The following is a 17,780-nucleotide window of genomic DNA, read 5'->3' as shown; positions in this document are numbered from 1 at the left end:
GCTATTATGAACATTGGTACAAATATCTTTTCAAGATCCTGCTTTCAGTTCTTTTGCTTGTATAACCAGAAGTGGAATTGCTGGATCACGTGGCAATTCTATTTTTAATTTCTTGAGAAAACGTCATCTGGTTTTCCGTAACAGCAGCACTATTTTACATTCCCACTAACATTGCATGAGGGTTCCAATTTCTCCCCATCTTTACTGACACTTGTTGTTTTCTGATTTCTATTGTTGTTATGGTTTTAGAGTGGCCATCCGAATGGGTGTGAGATGGCACCTCGTTGTGTTGCATTATTGTTTTTTGTTCTGTATCTTAAAATGCTTCTAATAATTTCTGTGGTATCTGGTGCTGCCGCCATCTTGTCTTCATTGCTTAGTGTACCTCAATTATCCACATACCCTCACACACATGCAATATTGAAACTATGGTAGTTTGCTTTAGGTATGAGGTTTTGTGGGTGTGCATAATTTAGAACCAACTCAACTTCTTTTCTCTCACTGGCTTTAATCCCTTGTTGAGGACCATTGAGTTTCCCTCAGGTGAGTCACATGGCCTTAATCCAAAAGGTTTGGCAACTAATTTCTTCAAGCGTTTTGGTTGAGTTGGGCTCATTTCACCAGGCACACAAGGGGGAAAATGACAACTGTTTTCCCCAATGGAGCTCTCAGTTGTTCATTTGGCAAAATAAAATGTCAACTTACTGGTCTTTCCATTTTGATTCACGGAAAAAAACATCCCAGGAACAGACAATGTGCCTATCTAAATAAGTCTTATGAATAGTGGGCTTTTTTGAAGGCAGATCTCTTTGCATCGATAATGGAAGGAAGTTCATGATCTACCAAGTGGAAAAAAGCAGGTTGCAGAATAAAATAACTAATCTGATGTAACTTATGGTTACATATACATAGACATGTTCTGAAAGGATAGTAAAAAATGAGCTCTGGTCACCTTTTGAGAGATTGGGATTGGAAATTGCGGTAGGGTGTGAAATCTTTTACATTTTACTTTATACCCTTGGACTCTACCTGAATGTTCAGCCATAAACATGTATCACTTTTATAATAATTAGAAAAAGTTGTAAAACAGTCATTTTAGGAAAATAGAAGGGCTTTATACTATTGATTTCTCTCCTGTCTCCCCTGTGGAGGAATAGCCCCGTCCTGGGTCGGTTCCCTGGAGACAGAGCCTGTGGGGGGAGCTTTGTGGAAAGTGAGGGACTGAGGGAGTGGTCTTGGGAGTGACTAGAAGGAGTGAGGAAAGAAGGACCGGAAGAAGGAAGAAGCTGGGAACGGCTGCCCATGAAGTCTGGCCTGATCCCTCAGAAAGCTCTGGACTGTTAGTGCCACCCCAGCGCTTGACCTGCCCTGAAGCTGAGCTTTTACTCCTTCCTCCCTGACTCAGTCCTAAGCTATGAGCAACTGTGGATGTTGGGGAGCGGGGAGGGGGGTCACCCTGGGGCATGTCCCTGCAAGCTGGCTCCACTAACCAGGGACAGGCCTCCAGGAAAGACTGCAGGTGTGAGCCATCAGCCGCAACAGCAGAGGAGCCTGGGGTCGGCCACCGGGCTGGCATGGGGTGTCCCAGCGGGATCTGGGCTACACCCGCTTCCCCCAGTTCACTGGGGACAGAACTGACACAGGCTTCTTTAGGAACAAACTTATAACTGTAAATCGATTTGTGAAATGCCTTTTTTTTTCTGCCTATGGAAAAGTACAGTCTACAGATGTTTTACAGCTGAAATTTACAGAAGAAATAAAGAGTAAAAAAATTGGTTTGGAAGAATCCCATCAGACTGCAAGATTTTTGCAGCTGTGGGGAAAATCATCAGGAGGCCAGAGGGGCTCGAAGCCACTGAGCAGGGGCAGAGTTGTTAAAGAAGCGAGGGTTCTAACCTAGGTATTGATGGTGTGGACGGGCTTTTATTTATTTTTTTTGACTTCAGGGACAATGTATATCTCATGGTTGATTGTATCTCCTTTCTGCTTCGGTGGCTGAGAAAGTTCAAATCCAGATTTGAATCCAGGACTAAGTAACCCAGGGCATATAGGCAAATAAAGACAGAGATTGATCTTGGAGGGTGTACTGGAAAGCCCCAGATTTCACGAGCTGCCTTGACATCTTTGAGCCTCATCGAGGCTCAGAGGACTAACCATGAGTTCCCTGCTCTGACCAGAGACACCCCCTGCCCCCCATCAGGAAAGGCTCCCACCTGCTAGCTCCCCCATGCAACTGGCCGCACCCCAGACATGATTCAAACAGGCCAGTCACATCCGCCCACCAGAACCAGAGGTTACCCCAGCCTCTCATGACTACAGAGCATGGCCCCTGCGTGCCCTTGGTTGTTCGCTCTGTTCCTGTGTACAGCCTCCCTGGGGCCCTGCATCGCGTGCTGTGCCCTCCTCCCCCTGGTCTGGGAAGACATGTGACCAATAACCTACCATCATTCACATATGTCCAGGGTCAACTGTGATGTGTTCGGCCACCTCCTACTATTTAGGGCGAGGGACCCCGCTCTCACCAATGGGGTGAACAGAAGGCAGTCAGAACAGAGACACATTTCGAGTCAGGAGACTTTAGGGCCCTTCGTTGAACCTGCCATTTGTGCGATCCCTGAGTGCCACACCCGCTCTGCGGAAAGTACGGCTGCCTTCTCTTTGCCTTTGAAACTCTGCTTCCACACAACGCAGTTAGAAAGTTGTGAACTTTAAAAGCAAACTGATCTAACCAAGAATGTGTTCTAGAGAAAACAAGAGAAGATGCCTTTGAGAAACACCCACCTTTCGTTTCCCTTCTGTGAGCAAGAGCAGAAGGCTGTCCCCGACGATGGCCAGGATAAGTTGGCTGCTACAGTACCAGGCTGACCTGAAAAGTGAACTATTGAAATTCGATCTCTATGAAAGAGAGATTTGCTTTTTTCTTAGCTCCATACTCATAAAAAAAGAAATTACCACTAGAATCAATAAGGATTTTCTATTAATTCATTTTCCTAGAGGAACTCATTTGCCCATCTAAGAATGAGGAGTTTTATGGAGCACGATTTGCCTCGAACAAGCCCCTGATGGTTGCTGGCTTCTGTGTACAATCTGTACCCATGCTAATCCCACTGGAAAAAGGACAAGAGAACCGTCCCCAGGCCAGGAGGATTATCTCCCCCAGGGTATTCAGGGAAAGTGCCGAGGAACAAGTGTTCCAAGTGTATTTCATTGACAATGAAAAATGCCCACAAGGAAACGAAGCACAAGATTCCTTTATACAAAAATGAAAGTTATTGACCGCTTTGCCTCTTCTTGTGCTAAAACAGATGGAAATAACATGAAATACTCAGAGTGGCACCATACTGCCCACACAGTCACCACCAAGATGGAACAGTCCTGGGTCAGCCTATGACTCCTGTGTGGCCCAAGGGCACGTGAGTGGCTCTCTGACCCACAGAATCCAAATCTCTGGGGACCATGGGTCTGCATTGTAGACAAACCCTTGGGTAGTTCTGATGGTTCACTGAGGTCTGTAAACCACGGTGTGGTTGACCCCAGTGAAATGGTTCCATTTTTACCTCTTTCAACTGCCCTCTCTATAGATTCAGACGAAGAATAGGGACAGTAGGGTTTTTACCATGATGCCCAATGTAGCAAATAAAATTAAATGACTTCAATGGATAGTTTATATTTGCTGCAGTCTTTTCTTGGAATAATTGATTATCCCTTCTAGTTGTATGGATCTGGTCTTTTACTTTTCATAACATCTGGAAAGTTCAGATGTTACCGTGTAAATTTCCCCAGAATACCATTCCTGCAAAGGAGGGAGGGCTGACTTTTTTGGGCCACTCTTGGCTAGGTGCTTTCATTCTGCAGGTACACGCTGTCCACTTAACATCAGTGCAGAATGTCTGCACTCCAGGGCTCTGGATTATGACTCTGAATGTCCCATGCTCATCTTCTATCAAAAAGCCTAGATGAAGGAAATGACCCTAACAGGGAATCACATCAAGGACATGCAGCTGATCACTTCCTAGCTGATCTGAAGGTCCTTTCCGGATTAAGCCAGACCTTCAGAGAACCGTAGTCGTGCACCGCTTGCCTTGGCCCGGAACTTCTTTTCTGACATGTGCCTTGTCATAACCGCCTCACCATCACTGAAGGACGCCCTAATAAATCATAATTCATAGACTGCAGGTGCATTTATATAGCACGCTGAAGACGTCACCCACTGAATGCCTCCATGTTCCCTCGATGAATGGATGCACCGGAATATGGTCCTTCAGACTTAACCCACGTTTCTCCTGAGGGAGCATGTTTTTTGACTCCATGGAAACTGTGCAGTTCACAGCTGATTATCATATTTCCCTTACCTCTTTGATGGCAAAGAAAATCAGAGCCAAAAATTTAGTTCAGGTTTTCGTAATTATTGAGGGCCTATGACCACTACTATCCTTTGCAAAGTGGGGGGTGAGGTACATAAGGGAACGATCTCTCTTCTTCACCACTCCCTCTGGGGTGAGAATTTAGTGTGTCGGTTAGGGGGAAAAGGAGGTTGAGAACTCCTGTTTTGCAATCATCTTAGTTTTTTCTATAGTTCTATTTTTTTTACTATGTATTTTCCTTTAATTATATTGCCTCAAATACCACATTAAAAAAACCCTCCAAATTTGTTGTGAAACAAGATATAAATATAAATAGAGAAAGGAATGAAGGCAGGAAATAAATCCTTCCACCAAGCCATTTCTGGCAAAGGGGGTATTTTGCCACTTTCACAAGCGTATTTGGCAAGGCATCACGTATACCAAGATAGAGATTTCTACAACATTCTGGGGATAGTCATGCCTATCAGAGCCCAGGCATCTCCAACATCTGAGACCTGGCTACTGCTGTCCCCAAATCACCAGCCAATATCTGCGGGCTGCTAACAGCCAGTTTTATGATTTTTTAAAGGATTTTTTTCATAAGCTCTTTCCACCTTTGCCCAGGCCCCAGCAACAAAGTCTCAGAAGCAAGTGTGTGGGAGGAATGTGGGGTGCATGGGCTCAGGTCCTCAGTGCCCACAGATGAAGAGGACTCGGTGATATGCTCCCTTGGGCATCCTCACCTTGTCACAATCTCTGTGGCCAGACTCCTCCTGTGAGTCACTCACCAGGGCACTATAAAGTCTTTCAGTGCCACTATGGGGTGAGGACAGTGCTGAGATGTGAGCGGGAGAACCTCCATTTATTTCCTCGCTCCCCAGAACGCCAGGGTTACCCCCAATAGGACTGTATGGGTGGCGTTGCCAATTGTGACACGGCTGGTGCCTCCCCCCTCCCACACCCCAGATGGGCACGGCTCCTCAGTCCCAGCACACTTTCTTGCTGAGTCTCAGTAGAGCCCCAGAGTCATCCCCAACACCCCGTACAGCTGCGAGGGTGGCTGGCAGGAGAGAACAACGCCGTGTGCCATCCTTGGCTGGAGGTTCCCGAGCCAGTGGTGGGGCCCCTGTGCACGAAGGGAGCCTTCCTCTGCAGCGGGCTGCCGGGCCATTCTCCTCCGCAAATACAGAGTCTGGCTTTGCCCTAACTGTACAGGCCTGTCTCATTTTTTAGGTGGGAGCTTGGACATTCTTTTCAAGTCCTGCTCAGGAGTCAGGGTCAGAGATGTTAAGTGACATGCTGGTTGATGTGTGGCCTGGAGTGAGCACACACAGGTGTTCTGTTGGCTTTCAGCTGTGTTCACCTGTGTCCAAACAGGAGCTAAGTGACTGGGACGGACAGGTGAGTCATCACCTAGGGAAAGCAGGGTGGAAGGGGCTGCCCATGGACCACCTTGCCTGCTCCAGTGTCTGAGCCCCCAGCATGGAGAGAGTGACATGGGGCACAGTGAGAATGGCTTCGGGCATCACGGAGGAGGGCAGGAACTTCAAGTGGTACTCCCTGTGGTCTTCCGTGGCTCGAAATGAAAGCCGAGCGGTCCCCGAGGGCCAGGGGCAAAATAAGGGCTTTCTGTCTTTTGCCCAGCAGAGGGCGCATCCCCACCCTCTTTCCTACCTAGGAGGCACCGGGACCAAAAGTGACAGCAGGTGACAGATGCCCAAACTCAACATGAACTCTCCACAGGACTCACAGGTCCTTTTCTCTTCAAGCACAGAGAAGAGCGAGGCTTTTGATGAGCCATTTGAGAGGTGTGAGCCCACACTGATGGCCACTGAGGGGTTGAGGATGAAGCCCTCCCCTGGCCACCACTGCCCCTTCAAAGCAAGCAGATGGTTCAGCACCACGTAAACGTACAGCGGCTCTGCATATGGCTGAGACAGAAGCACAGTTGTGAGGGTGCCGCTGTCCCCCCAGGGCGGGCACCGGCCCCAGGACCACACACGACAGTCTTCCTCTGAAACTCTAAAGCATGGGCGCTCCCCTCCGACACACCGACGTGGCCCCACAGCTCCCAGGAACGTCACTCCTAACAACAGCAGCGAGAAGAGGTGCTGGTGTTTGCTCTTGGTGTCTTCCTGAACTTCCAGACAAATGGATCTGCAAAGGCCTTCCCGACCCTAACCTGACATTAAGCAGATTGGCTTCCATGGAGTATTTAAACCCAGGGACCAAAAAACACCTACCTTAGCCACACCACATATAGCCTGGCAGAACCTACACAAAACTGGTTTACACCATCAGCAAATCACAGAGATGTACGCAGATAACCAGGGAAAGAAGCCGACCCTGGCCAAGCAAAGAACTTGCAGTAGTGCCACCCGAGGCCTCTCTGCGATGCCAGGCTCACCCGCCAGACCAGAGCCCCGTGGGGGACCGACTTCCTTGACCTTGGCAGCCTTTACAGCTGCCCTTGGGATGCCCTTACCTGTCAGATCAAACCCAGCTGATTTGGGGGTGGGAAAGAGAGCTCCTTAAGTTTCCCCAAAGACACCTGGAGTCATTAAACGAGAGCATCTTTCTCCTTTTCATAACATAGCCACCAAAGGGAAGCTAAGATAGATCTTGTTTGAAAGACATACCTTGCCATAACTTGAGGCTGCCCGTGGCTGGACAACAACACAGCAGTAGCAACAGTAACCACAACAGACCTTGCTCTTGCGACAGTCCTTGGAACTGCGTGTGATTCAAAAGTGTCCCATTCTTGGCCTCACCTTACTTCATCCCCTCAAATAAAAAAATCCCTCTATGAACTCATGAGTACAAAAGTCCCACCCTGAAAAGAGCCACTGGGCTTTCCCCAGGCCCAGGGAGGCAAGAGTTTCTTTGGTCTTCTAGAAGACGCAGTGCATCTTGGTGGTTTCTTATCTTACCTTTCCAGCACACCCTTTCTTTGCAAATATGCATGCGTGTGTGAGTGTCTGTATGTGTACTTGAATATATACGTGCATGCGTGTGCGTGTGTGAGTGTGTGCATGTGTGTGCCGGAGGGGTGGTTCTCAGTCTTCATCGACCACACATCTCCCCCTAGGCCACACGTAGGCACAACCCCTGCCCAGGACCAGGAGGCCAGCACCGTGTGGCTGAGCACGAGGACCCCTCCTGCAAAGAGGTACAGGGGTTTGCCACAGTAACCCTGAGGCTGCTGGAAAGGGGGAACAAAATCAGGCAGGTAAATGGAAAAGACCCAGTAGTTTCCCAGAACGAACCAGAGGAAGAGGCTGAGGCTGAGGCGGATACACTATGCGTGCGCTTTCTGCCTCCAGGGATAGTCGTCCTCGTCTCCGTCGATCACCATGGCCTTGGACAGAAGCCGCCTCATCCTGCTGCAGTCGGACAGCAGGAGAGACACCGGGGCTGTGGCAGGGAGCGAGGGGTCAGAGTGCACAGCAGCAAAGTAGGGAGAGGAGAGGGGAGAGAGGGTAGGGGAGAAAAGGAAAGAGAGAGAGATTTATTATGAGTTGGAGATGCCGCCGAGGAGTGAAATTGAATTTTGAAGAATTAGAACTGGCAAGAATGAAGGCGTCAGTCCTGAGTCAGCATCCCTGGGGGCATTCGCCTTTGAGATGTGTGAGCTGCTTTGGACAAGGGATTGGTTGACTGAAATTCATCTCCCCACCCAGAGTTTCGCTGTTGCTCTGGTTTGCTTCATTGGCCTTGAGGTCATCCTTGGCCTTCCTGGCTCCAGTGACCTGCTCCCCCTCCCGCGGCCACAGACCTGCCTGTGGTCATCAGCTGGAAGTGCCCTCCTCCCAGCCGCTACTGAATGTCTGTCATTTAAGCCACCGGGTCTGTGACACCTTGTCCTGGCAGCCGGAACTGAGCAATGCAGAACACTAAATGCTTTTAGGCACGTTGTCTTGCTTAAAACAACCCTATGGAACGCACATTACTTTCCTCACTTTAGAAACAAAGGAGTTAAGGACCAGGAAGTTTAAGGAGCTTGGCCTTAAAGCAAGGTAACGTGTATAAAAAGTGGAAGAGCCACAAGTAGATCACCAGGTCTGTCTTCAGCCAAAGCTGGCATCCTTTCCCCCAGACCATTCTGTGTCACTGCCTCTTCCAGTAGCTTCCCTCTTTGGTGACCTTCAAATGTGGCCCAGGCCCTGACCTCACCCGCATATAGGCTGATGGCACCCAAGTCTGCAGCTCCCTTCCAGAACTTTCCCCAAGACTTCAGAGTATCGTCTGAAGCTCCACTGAGTCCGGTCAGGCCCTTGGCCGAGTGTGTTAACAACAGAACTTGTTATCTTCCATATTCCCCTCATTTGGTGACATCGCCCAAGCCAGGAACCTGGGATGCTCCCTGCTTCTCACCTGGCCCAGCAGAGCTGTGATGCTGGTTATACCTCCAGTGATTCCTTCTGCACTAGAACGAAGGGCAGGGTCCAGCTGTGTTTGGTTCACCGTCCCTCTTGCTCACTTTCCTCAGTCACAACACGTGGCTCGCACCTCACGGGTGCCCTTTGCTCTACCCTGGGGTCCCACCGTCTTCTCACCCCCAGTTCATTGTGTCTGTCCAGTCACTGTCTTGTGCAATGACGACCGGAAGCCAGGTGGACAGACTTTCCCTTCTCCTGTCCTAAAACACTTCACCACACATGACTTTGTAACATGGATGCCTGGTCCTGATGCTGGACCCTCTGCCCTGTGAGGAACCCCCAGCAGGCTTTCCTGCTACCTCCAGGCCACTTGACAGGCCCGCTCAGTTCCAGATGCTATGGGACCATGCCTTGACCCACCCCTCCATGCCTCTAAATCCAAAGTCAATTTTGGTCCTTATTTTCCTGGAGCTCCAGGCCTTCAGCAAGAGGCTCATAAACAGATAATTACTTGTCTTGGATGCTTCCACTGACCACCTCCAGGGATCTGCAATTCCAAGCAGGGCCATGGAGCACAAGTGTGTCCTCCTGTCCTTACGAATCCATCCAGTCAAGAACACAGACCGTTGTCCTTTGAGCGTTAGTCTTGCTGATTCCTCGTAGAGAGACAAAGACCCTCTCACCCCGGTGGATAGATCCTCGCTCCCCCGATACTACTTTGAAACACTGCTCTCATTTTATTTCACCAAGGACCACCACCCCACTCGGCTCCGACGGCACTCACATGTTTCAGTTCCAGATGCTTCGTCTGAAGAAGCACCCACAGAAGACCACAGGTCATCTTCGCCAAGGAATCCCAGTTTCCTGTCTTCCCTCTGTCTAGCAACTTGATCTCTCATGTCTCCTGAAGACCTACACCGCTCATCCATTCTCTTCCAGAGTCCCAAGCTCCCCACCTCTCCTAAGGCCCACCTCATGGCACCCCAACCCATGGAGAACTGGGCTTCAGAAAAAAAATCTTTCAGTAACCGACAGTGTGGCAGATTGGCGAGGGGGCAGCACAGAGCCAAGAGATGGAGCTTGTAAACAAGGTTCCATGCCAGGGCAGTGGAGTGGGTGATCATATCAAGAGAGACAGAGGGCAGAGGAGCCCAAGCTGTGCCCTCAGGTGGATGATGATGTCAGATTTGGACGTGTCACATTTTAAATTCCGGATGCAAATGTAGGTGGTGGGGACCTACAGAAGGGTGGGATCAGAGCCTGGGGGTGAAGAGTGACAGGTGAGACTGACTCACCCGGGGGGTCTGTGTGCAATTGTGACAGTGTCTCTGGCAGTGGGCCTTGTACAGAGGGAGGTCCCCATGCCGGAGTGAGTGCCTCACGTGCACCTTCTCGATTAATGCTCCCAGAGACCTGAGGGGATCTGCATTACGTAAGTGGGTGCCTGGGGGGCACCCCGGCTGGAGCCAAGGGGCCAAAATGGCAGCAGTGATCTTCTCTGGGGGGTGGAATTTACAGGTGCTCACACTAACCGTGGAGCCGTGTATTCTCATCTCGGCTTCATGGACGAGGACACTAAGGAGCAGAGAAGGTACGTCGTTTCAGCCAGGGCTACAGTGGGTAAAAAGGATGAGATGGGTGTCGGTCCACACTTGTGGCCATTGTTTACACCACCCTCCCCAGATGTTTAAATCAAAGGATGTTGGGTTGGAGGGCCTCTTTACTGGGAAAATGAGACGCTGCCCAGGTTTTCTAGAACTATGACTTAGAGCCCAGCTGGGAGGCAGAATATTTCCATAAGAAAAGGTGAGTGAAGGCTCAGAGAGGTCCAGAGAGCCACCTGCATGGAGCTGGCTCACCCAAGGAGGACTTCCTGGAGGAGGGTGCATGCTCTGGACTCCTGTGGGCAGGGAGAGGTGGGAGGGACCTCCTTGGAGCAGAAGTGATGTGGCGAGGGTGAAGGGTGTTGGATTTGGGGAACAGGAGAAAAACGGTTTGATGGAGAAGGGCAGCTGAGGTTGAGCTGGAGTGGATGGCACATGAGCGCTGCTGTTTATTCAGTGTCAACTCGAGAGCAGCAACCTGTAAGCCTCAGTATCCTCATCTGTAAGCTGGAGCTGATAGTACAGCTCAGGTTCCAGTTACTCAGCGCCCATTTTCCTTTCTGGCAGGGCTCCAACCCGTGGGTGTCCTCCACCCATCACACGTGTACAGAGGAGAAAGTTCCAGCATCTGCCCTCCCTAGAGCGCCTCTCCCACACTCTCAGCATGCTGGAGGCAGCAGGACGCCCAAGTCCACGGATCTGGCTACCCTCCCAGGACTGCTTTGTGGGCACAGTGACCCCAGGAGAAACTGTAAGTGGGTCCCACTGCCCAGGCTTTCTGGAGCCATCTGGCTCCTTCCTCTTCCGCCAACCTTTGCCGTTGTGAGCTTTTCCAGTAAATGACCTCTTAGCTTAGCTAGAGTTGGTTGATTTTTTGTGCCTTGTATTCAAACATCCTTTCTGATATAAGTCCCTGCCTCCAAGAGGCATTATGAGGACTAAGGGCACATGGTAGGCGCTCACCGGGTGCTAGAAATCCTTACTGAGCAGTAGATGACTGGAAGATCAAGTGGAGTGTTAGGTAGGTAAATGGCCACTAAATGAGTGTTTTTGAACCTTTCTTTTTATCGTGGCCCTCCGTAACAAATACATTTTACATCATAACCTAGTAGTTGGGGGACTGTGTGTCCTCGCTGGCTCAGAGAAGTCATGGTTTGTGCTGTTTTCCTGGCAGGACTGTTAGTAGACCCCCCTTGTACTCTCAAAAGTGTCCCAGTTTGGATGATAAACGATGTGGCCAACGTACCCAAACACACACATGTATTGTGTGTCGCACAATACTTACCGGGCACTCTCAGAGTTTCTATTCTGCTTTTTTTTTTTTTTTTTAATGGCCACAAACTACTGAATTCATTGTCTGATCTTTCCAGTGGGTTGTGACTCTCAGTTCTTTCTGGTGACCCTGGGAAATGTCCAGTCGCTGCTGCTCGACTTTGTCTTCAATAAAATGCAACACTGTGGCGCTGATGGATTTCGGAAAGGATGGTGGGCATCGCGATGCAGTGTCTCGAGAGGGTTAAATACAAAGCACTGGCCTCCCCCGCAAACTTCTCTGTCTGGGGATTCTGTAAATCTGCTTGCTGTTGCTCTGCCGGTTATGGACTCGCTGTAGATTACCTCGCCATGATGAGCACAAAAATTTAATTTGGCTTCAAACAGTTTTAGATTGCTAGGGAAAAAAAAATCAATGCTGTTTATTAGGGCCCTAGTTTGTTCATTAAAATAAATTACCTTTGGGTTCTGGGCCGGGCTTCATAAAGGCCAAGTTTGCCGTTGTTAAGAGGAACAGACCCCACGGATGGTAACATCTCCACAGGAAAGTTTCAGTTCACAGCCTGCTGATGAGATAGTTGAGTGAGAGAGGGCCGAGCAGAGGTAATTACTGCTGAAAACTTTGCCTTTGTTTGGAACATCTCTATGGCACTCAATCCATCAGAGCTTTCCCCTAACACCACGGGGCCACAGGGGATAGGCAGCCCCACTGAGCACAGAGCCTCTGGGTTTTCTTGGAGCTAAACAGAGTCCCAAGCAGATCCCATAGGGATGTTGTTAAAGGGTAGGGGGGCCACGTGTTACTGCACGTTCCAGAACACTGCCCCTCAGACTGCTGTCGGGAGCTGGGGGCACTTCATAATGAAGTAACTCAGACACAAAAGGGTCCGAGAACTTGCCCCAGATCAGACGTGTTTCCCGTGAATTGAGCCAGTGACTTCTGGCTGCAAATGACAGCAGTAACCTTGAAGACATTCCTTGGATGCCCTATCAATATCTTGACCCATGCCACCAGCCAGCATCTCTTAAAGGCCCCAAGCTCCAGAAGGAAGCTGGCAAAGAAATCAGACAGTGGGTCCAAATGAAATTTTATATACAGTGTTCTTGTTTTCTCTTATACTTCATTTTTATGAAACCATGTAGGAAAAATGGATGCTTGTGTGTTCTAGCTTTGGATACAGGAAGGTCTGAGGGGGGTGTGGACGGTTGGGAAGGGTGGCAGATAAATGGAGGCAGACCTAACATACCTTAGACCTGACGTGCTTTGGGCAGGTGGGACATTTTTGTGGGCCAGGGGTTTGGAAACCTAACTCCAGACTACGCAGGACCCTCCATATTTTTTCTTCTGTCACTTTTCCTGCGAAAATAGATGTCAATACAACCCATGAGCAAATCAGCTCCCTACACTGACATAAGCCGAGAATCACGGAGGAGCGCTCCTACCCCTGAGCATCCGAGTTTAACGTTTGACTGATGACTGCAGCTAACGGATTCGGTGCTAGTCAATTAAGAACGAGGAGCAAAACAGAAATAAGAGCTGCTCAAATTAAATACATTTGAACTAGCTGCAAACTCCACTGCCCTTCACAGGAAACCTTTTAAAAAGAAGCACAGAGAAAGGCCAAGATTGCACTGGCTGGATTCAAAAGTAAAATTAATTGGCAGTCAGTAACTCCTCGGCATCAACTGCTGTCAGACCAAAGCCACAACTCAGCACATCGAACTCAGGACAGCGGGCGGGAAGCTACTGCAAAGGTGGCCAGCTCTGGGTGACTGCTCCTCATCTGGAAAAATCCATGTCTCTGCAAGCCGACTTCAGGACCCACCTTGCTCTGTTGCTTCCACAAGCCTGGGCTTCGGGGCGGGGAGGGGTGGAGGGAGTGGTTCCGGCTCCCCTGTGAGTCGCAAACAATGAAAGGATACATACTAGGGTGCCTGTAAGTTACATTTCTGCAAGAACTACAAACCTTTAAGGCTCCAATGATCCCACCCACTAGCAAATAGAGAGAAATGAGGGGCTGTATGGGGCAGTCCTCCAAAAACTTCGTTCCTACAAAGGGGAGAGAACAAACGAGGATTAAGAGAAATGCATTCAAGAGCACAAGGCCAGTTGGGAAGATTCAGGAAGCCCAGATACGCCTCACATAAACTGTAATCTGATGGACCCCCTGCTTGTGGATGCGCGCCGTCTCACTGGCCACCTGGTCTTCAGGATGCTCAGGGAACTGAATGGATGTCCCAGACATCAGGCAGAGCAGAAACCACACATCACTTCGTCTGGCTCTTAACTGGCCATACCCTTTCTTAATGGTAGTTTTAATCCCACTAGCAATGCTTTCTCTACTTTTCTCAGGTCTCTGTTTCTAGGCCTATTATTAACTAACGGTGGTATGATATATTATTTAAAATATATGGAAGAAGTGCCTATTGTCCTCCGTGACCAATCTGGCTCAAATGGCTGGGCTTTGGATGGGTTCCAGTGCACATCTTGGCGGTGCAGAGACATTGACCGCTCCGAGAGTGTCCCTCACAATTCCCAGTCCCCTCGCAGGTAGCCAGTGCTGCGTGACTATTTCTAACCAATGCGCTGTGGGACACTTTGGGGCCAAAGCATTTAAAAACTGACACGTGACCCTTGGGTTTTTTTTCGCCTGCTTTGACCCTCTGGAATCCATGGGTCGAGATGGTCAGCGCTCAAGGCTGAAGTAATTTGGAGTGTGAAGTCATCACATTACCCTGGGGAGTCCTCCGGGACTCTAGAGAGGCTTCTGACCCACAATGGAATTTTCATGAGCAAGAAATAAACCTTTATAGCGCTGAGCCACTGAGATTCCAGGGCTAATTTATTACCGCAGTGCGGTAAAGTTACCCTGACCGATACGTCTGCCAACAGAGCCCAAGACAGGGGCTGCTCATGGTAAAATCGAAGTCTTCTGTTAAAATGACATTTAAAGTTTTAGCTCTGATTTGATTTTTATTTCCCATGAATGCCTTGGCACTTAGAGGAAATAAGCCATTTCCCCACGGCTATACCATATTCCACTGAAATTAATAAAAATTCCTGGGTAGACAGAGACCTACAAATTCAGGGCCCCGGAGTAAAATCAAATACGCACGCTGCTCCAATCATCAACCTGGGGAGGCTTGCCTTCTGAGATATCTCTGATGTTCTGCTAAATCCATTACTAGATGGAAATACTTTCCAAGTCTCGATGCAACCTTTTCACACAAAGACCTTTAAACGCTGGATGCCAAAGTTGTTGGATAAGAACTGCCTTTCAATCCAAAACCCAGCTGCGAGATGAACATTGAGTAATGATTTCTATATCTGCTCAATCCTAATGAATAAAAACAGCTGCTCCTCACAGGAGGGTCAAACAGCACACAGATGGCTTCAAAAGATCCTAATAAATTTAATAAAAGCGGCTTTCCCCTTGTGTTCGTTACATATTGCTTAGTACCTTCCTTACCTCTAGATGTGCTTTCTGTCTGATCGGCAGGATCACAATGACCCTCTTTAGGTTCTTTTTTTTGGGGGGCCCATATTATGGGGCTTTAAAAATTATATTTTTACGTACTTTATTGTGATATAATAAATATAACAATATTTTGCCATTGTCACCATTTTTATGCATTCAATTCGGTGGCATTCCCAATCTTGTACACCCATCACCACTATCTAGTTCCAAAACTTTCTCACCGCCCCGAACAGAAACTCGTAACCACGGAGCAGGGCTTCCCCAACACCCTCTTCCTGCAATGAGTGCAGCGATTTTAGTATAATGTCTATGGGAATGGGCCTTGTAGGTTCTTGCTTCATTTAAACAGCCTTGTTAGTGAATGAACTATTCCAGTTAAAGTCATTTTCCAGATAACTAAACCACAGGCTCCAAAAGCTTCCCCCCCCAATAAAAATCTTCTACTTGATAGATTTTTGCACAGGACATTTTTTTAAAGGATACTCCTGATTTCCTAAGCGGGGCAGAGCTGAGCCATATAACACATGTTTATTTTTGAACTCCCTGCAATAATAACAGCTTCAGGGCCTACTGAAGTGGTTGAATTGTCTGCCCTTCCACAAAACGGCCCCAAACTTCTCAACTACTTTAGTTCTGTGCAAACTTCAGAGTTTTATTTTGTTCTTTTATTTCCCATCAAGCTGTCCGCTTTCGCTTATTACAAATCTAAGAGTATTATTTTGGTTAGTTTTTTTGTTTTTTAGTATTTAGCTGATATTTTTCTACTGAGTGAAATTCACATAAAATAAAATGAACCATTTTAAAGTGAAGTATGCAGTGGCACTGAATGTATGCACAAAGTTGATTAACTGCCACCTCTATCTGGTTCCAAAATATTTTCATCACCCCAAAAGGAAACCCCAAACCCATTAAGCAACTAGGGTGCTGGGGTCTTATTCAACAACTCCCATGTCCTTTTAATTTCTACTGCAGTGTGCTGTGAACTTGGAGGCCAGAGCACCAGGCTTGCTAGGTCTCTACTGAAATGGGACTAGCTAGGTTCCGTGTACAGAGCTCAGGAGCCCCCATGAGCGATACTCCAGGGCCTCCGTTTAATTTCACTGACTGACACATGACAATGATTTTTAGCTACTAGGGAGCTTCCCAATCCCTCGACACTTCACCATTCTGGATTATTGAGGTTATTTAATATATGTGACTTATGGAAGGAGTTATTCATGCATTCAGCAAAGGAAATGTACAGGGCACCTGACATTACCATGGCATTTCTTATACTGCTCACGACAGGCTGCCTCACAGGAGCACAGGAGCTGGGAAGGGGCCTTGGGAACCCTCAGTCCACCGGCCCCCAACCTGGTCCACTGGTACCACATCATCTAGCCCCAGATTTTTAAAAGCAGCTACGTGTCCCCACCCCGGACATATTGCCTCAATATCTCCCAGGGCAGGACCCAGGACTCCGTCTTTTTAAAACGTTCAACCAAGTCATTCTGTTATGACTACTACGTGTTTGGAAATCCTCCTCAGCCCGGCCAGCTCTTCCTAGCATACATTGTATGGTTAAAGATGCAGCGCCGTGGTCCCGTGGTGGGACGTGCTGACCCGTGGCATCCAGCTGCTCAGCAGCCAGCTAACCTGTGAAGGCCATGGAGAGCAGCAGCGCCGGGAGAGCGGAGAGCACCAACACGGAGCAGGACAAGGAGCAGGCACCGGGTTAGAAACACACAGACCCTTTCATTTCCTTTGCAGTGCTGTCTCCTGATGCCTCCGTGATGCCTGACCTTCTGGAAGTCAACAGATGGCAGGAGGTCACTGCGAGACCGCACAGGGAGGGAGGGCAGGGAGCAAGCCCAGACTTGGCTCTCCGAGAGAAGTGAATGTCTTCGATGATCGTACCGCCAGGTCTAAGACCCACATTTCCCGCACCACCTCCCCGAATCTGACAGCTACTAGAACCGGAGTTTATAAGCTGCTGCTCTGCTGGGATGCCGGGATGCCAGAAGCCACTGGCGTTCACCCAGCCAGGTGGGATCGACCCTGCGCTTCCTGGGAGCCTCTCCCCGCTGCAGACGGATCTTCCCCTCCTCGCCCAAGATTCACTGACAACTCGATTTATCACTTACAGAATTTGCTTCATGAAGTCTTTTTCCCTTTCCGTTTCTCTGGCTCTATCTCCCATAGAATTTGATACGAGACGGTCTCCTACAATTTCTTACTGACACACGGGGGAAGAGAGCTCTTAGCTGCTTGGGGTTTTTCTTCCTGCTCCTGCCACCATTTGGCCCCCCCTGGCGTTGGGAGAGGAGGACAGAGGTGCGGGAGTTGCACAGGCCTGGGTCCAGTCCTGGCCCAGTCACTCGTTAGCTGTGTGGCTTTGGGCAAATTAGATGACCTCCTGGGGCGTCACGTTCTTCTGCTATACATTAGCGGAAGCACACCCCGGCTCGGTATCGGGCACTGCGAAGATTAGGCAAGTATTTCCCCTTGTGGGTTCTTGGTCTCCTTGTCTGTTAAAATGCCTGCACGTGCAGGTTTTGCTTGGCCAGCATTTTTTTCTTAATTATGAATTTGAATGCCTTTTGGGTAAGCTTGCCTCCGGTTCTCGCTGTTACAGTTTTGATAGCATCGCACATTTATGTGTCCTGCTAGGTTCTCACAGCTGCCCTGAGAGCGGAGACAGGATCTCGAAGTGCGTATCATGGT

At 49.0% G+C, this 17,780-nt stretch overlaps 1 protein-coding gene across 1 annotated transcript; it reads right to left on the bottom strand.

Moving 5' to 3' along the window:
* Positions 1 to 7,399: 7,399 nt before the first annotated feature.
* Positions 7,400 to 13,703, bottom strand: TMEM272 (transmembrane protein 272; the record flags this gene model as incomplete). The annotated part of the gene is given in 3 exon segments (XM_034663787.1): positions 7,400 to 7,470; positions 7,473 to 7,757; positions 13,562 to 13,703. Coding segments are annotated over 3 exon segments (498 nt in total), but the record flags the coding sequence as incomplete, so codon positions are not given.
* Positions 13,704 to 17,780: the final 4,077 nt, after the last annotated feature.

The sequence above is a fragment of the Ailuropoda melanoleuca genome, chromosome 7 (assembly GCF_002007445.2).
Source record: "Ailuropoda melanoleuca isolate Jingjing chromosome 7, ASM200744v2, whole genome shotgun sequence".
Taxonomy (NCBI): Eukaryota; Metazoa; Chordata; class Mammalia; order Carnivora; family Ursidae; genus Ailuropoda; species Ailuropoda melanoleuca.
Note: the sequence above shows the minus strand (reverse complement) of the source record. Positions and strands in the feature narration are given on the sequence as shown.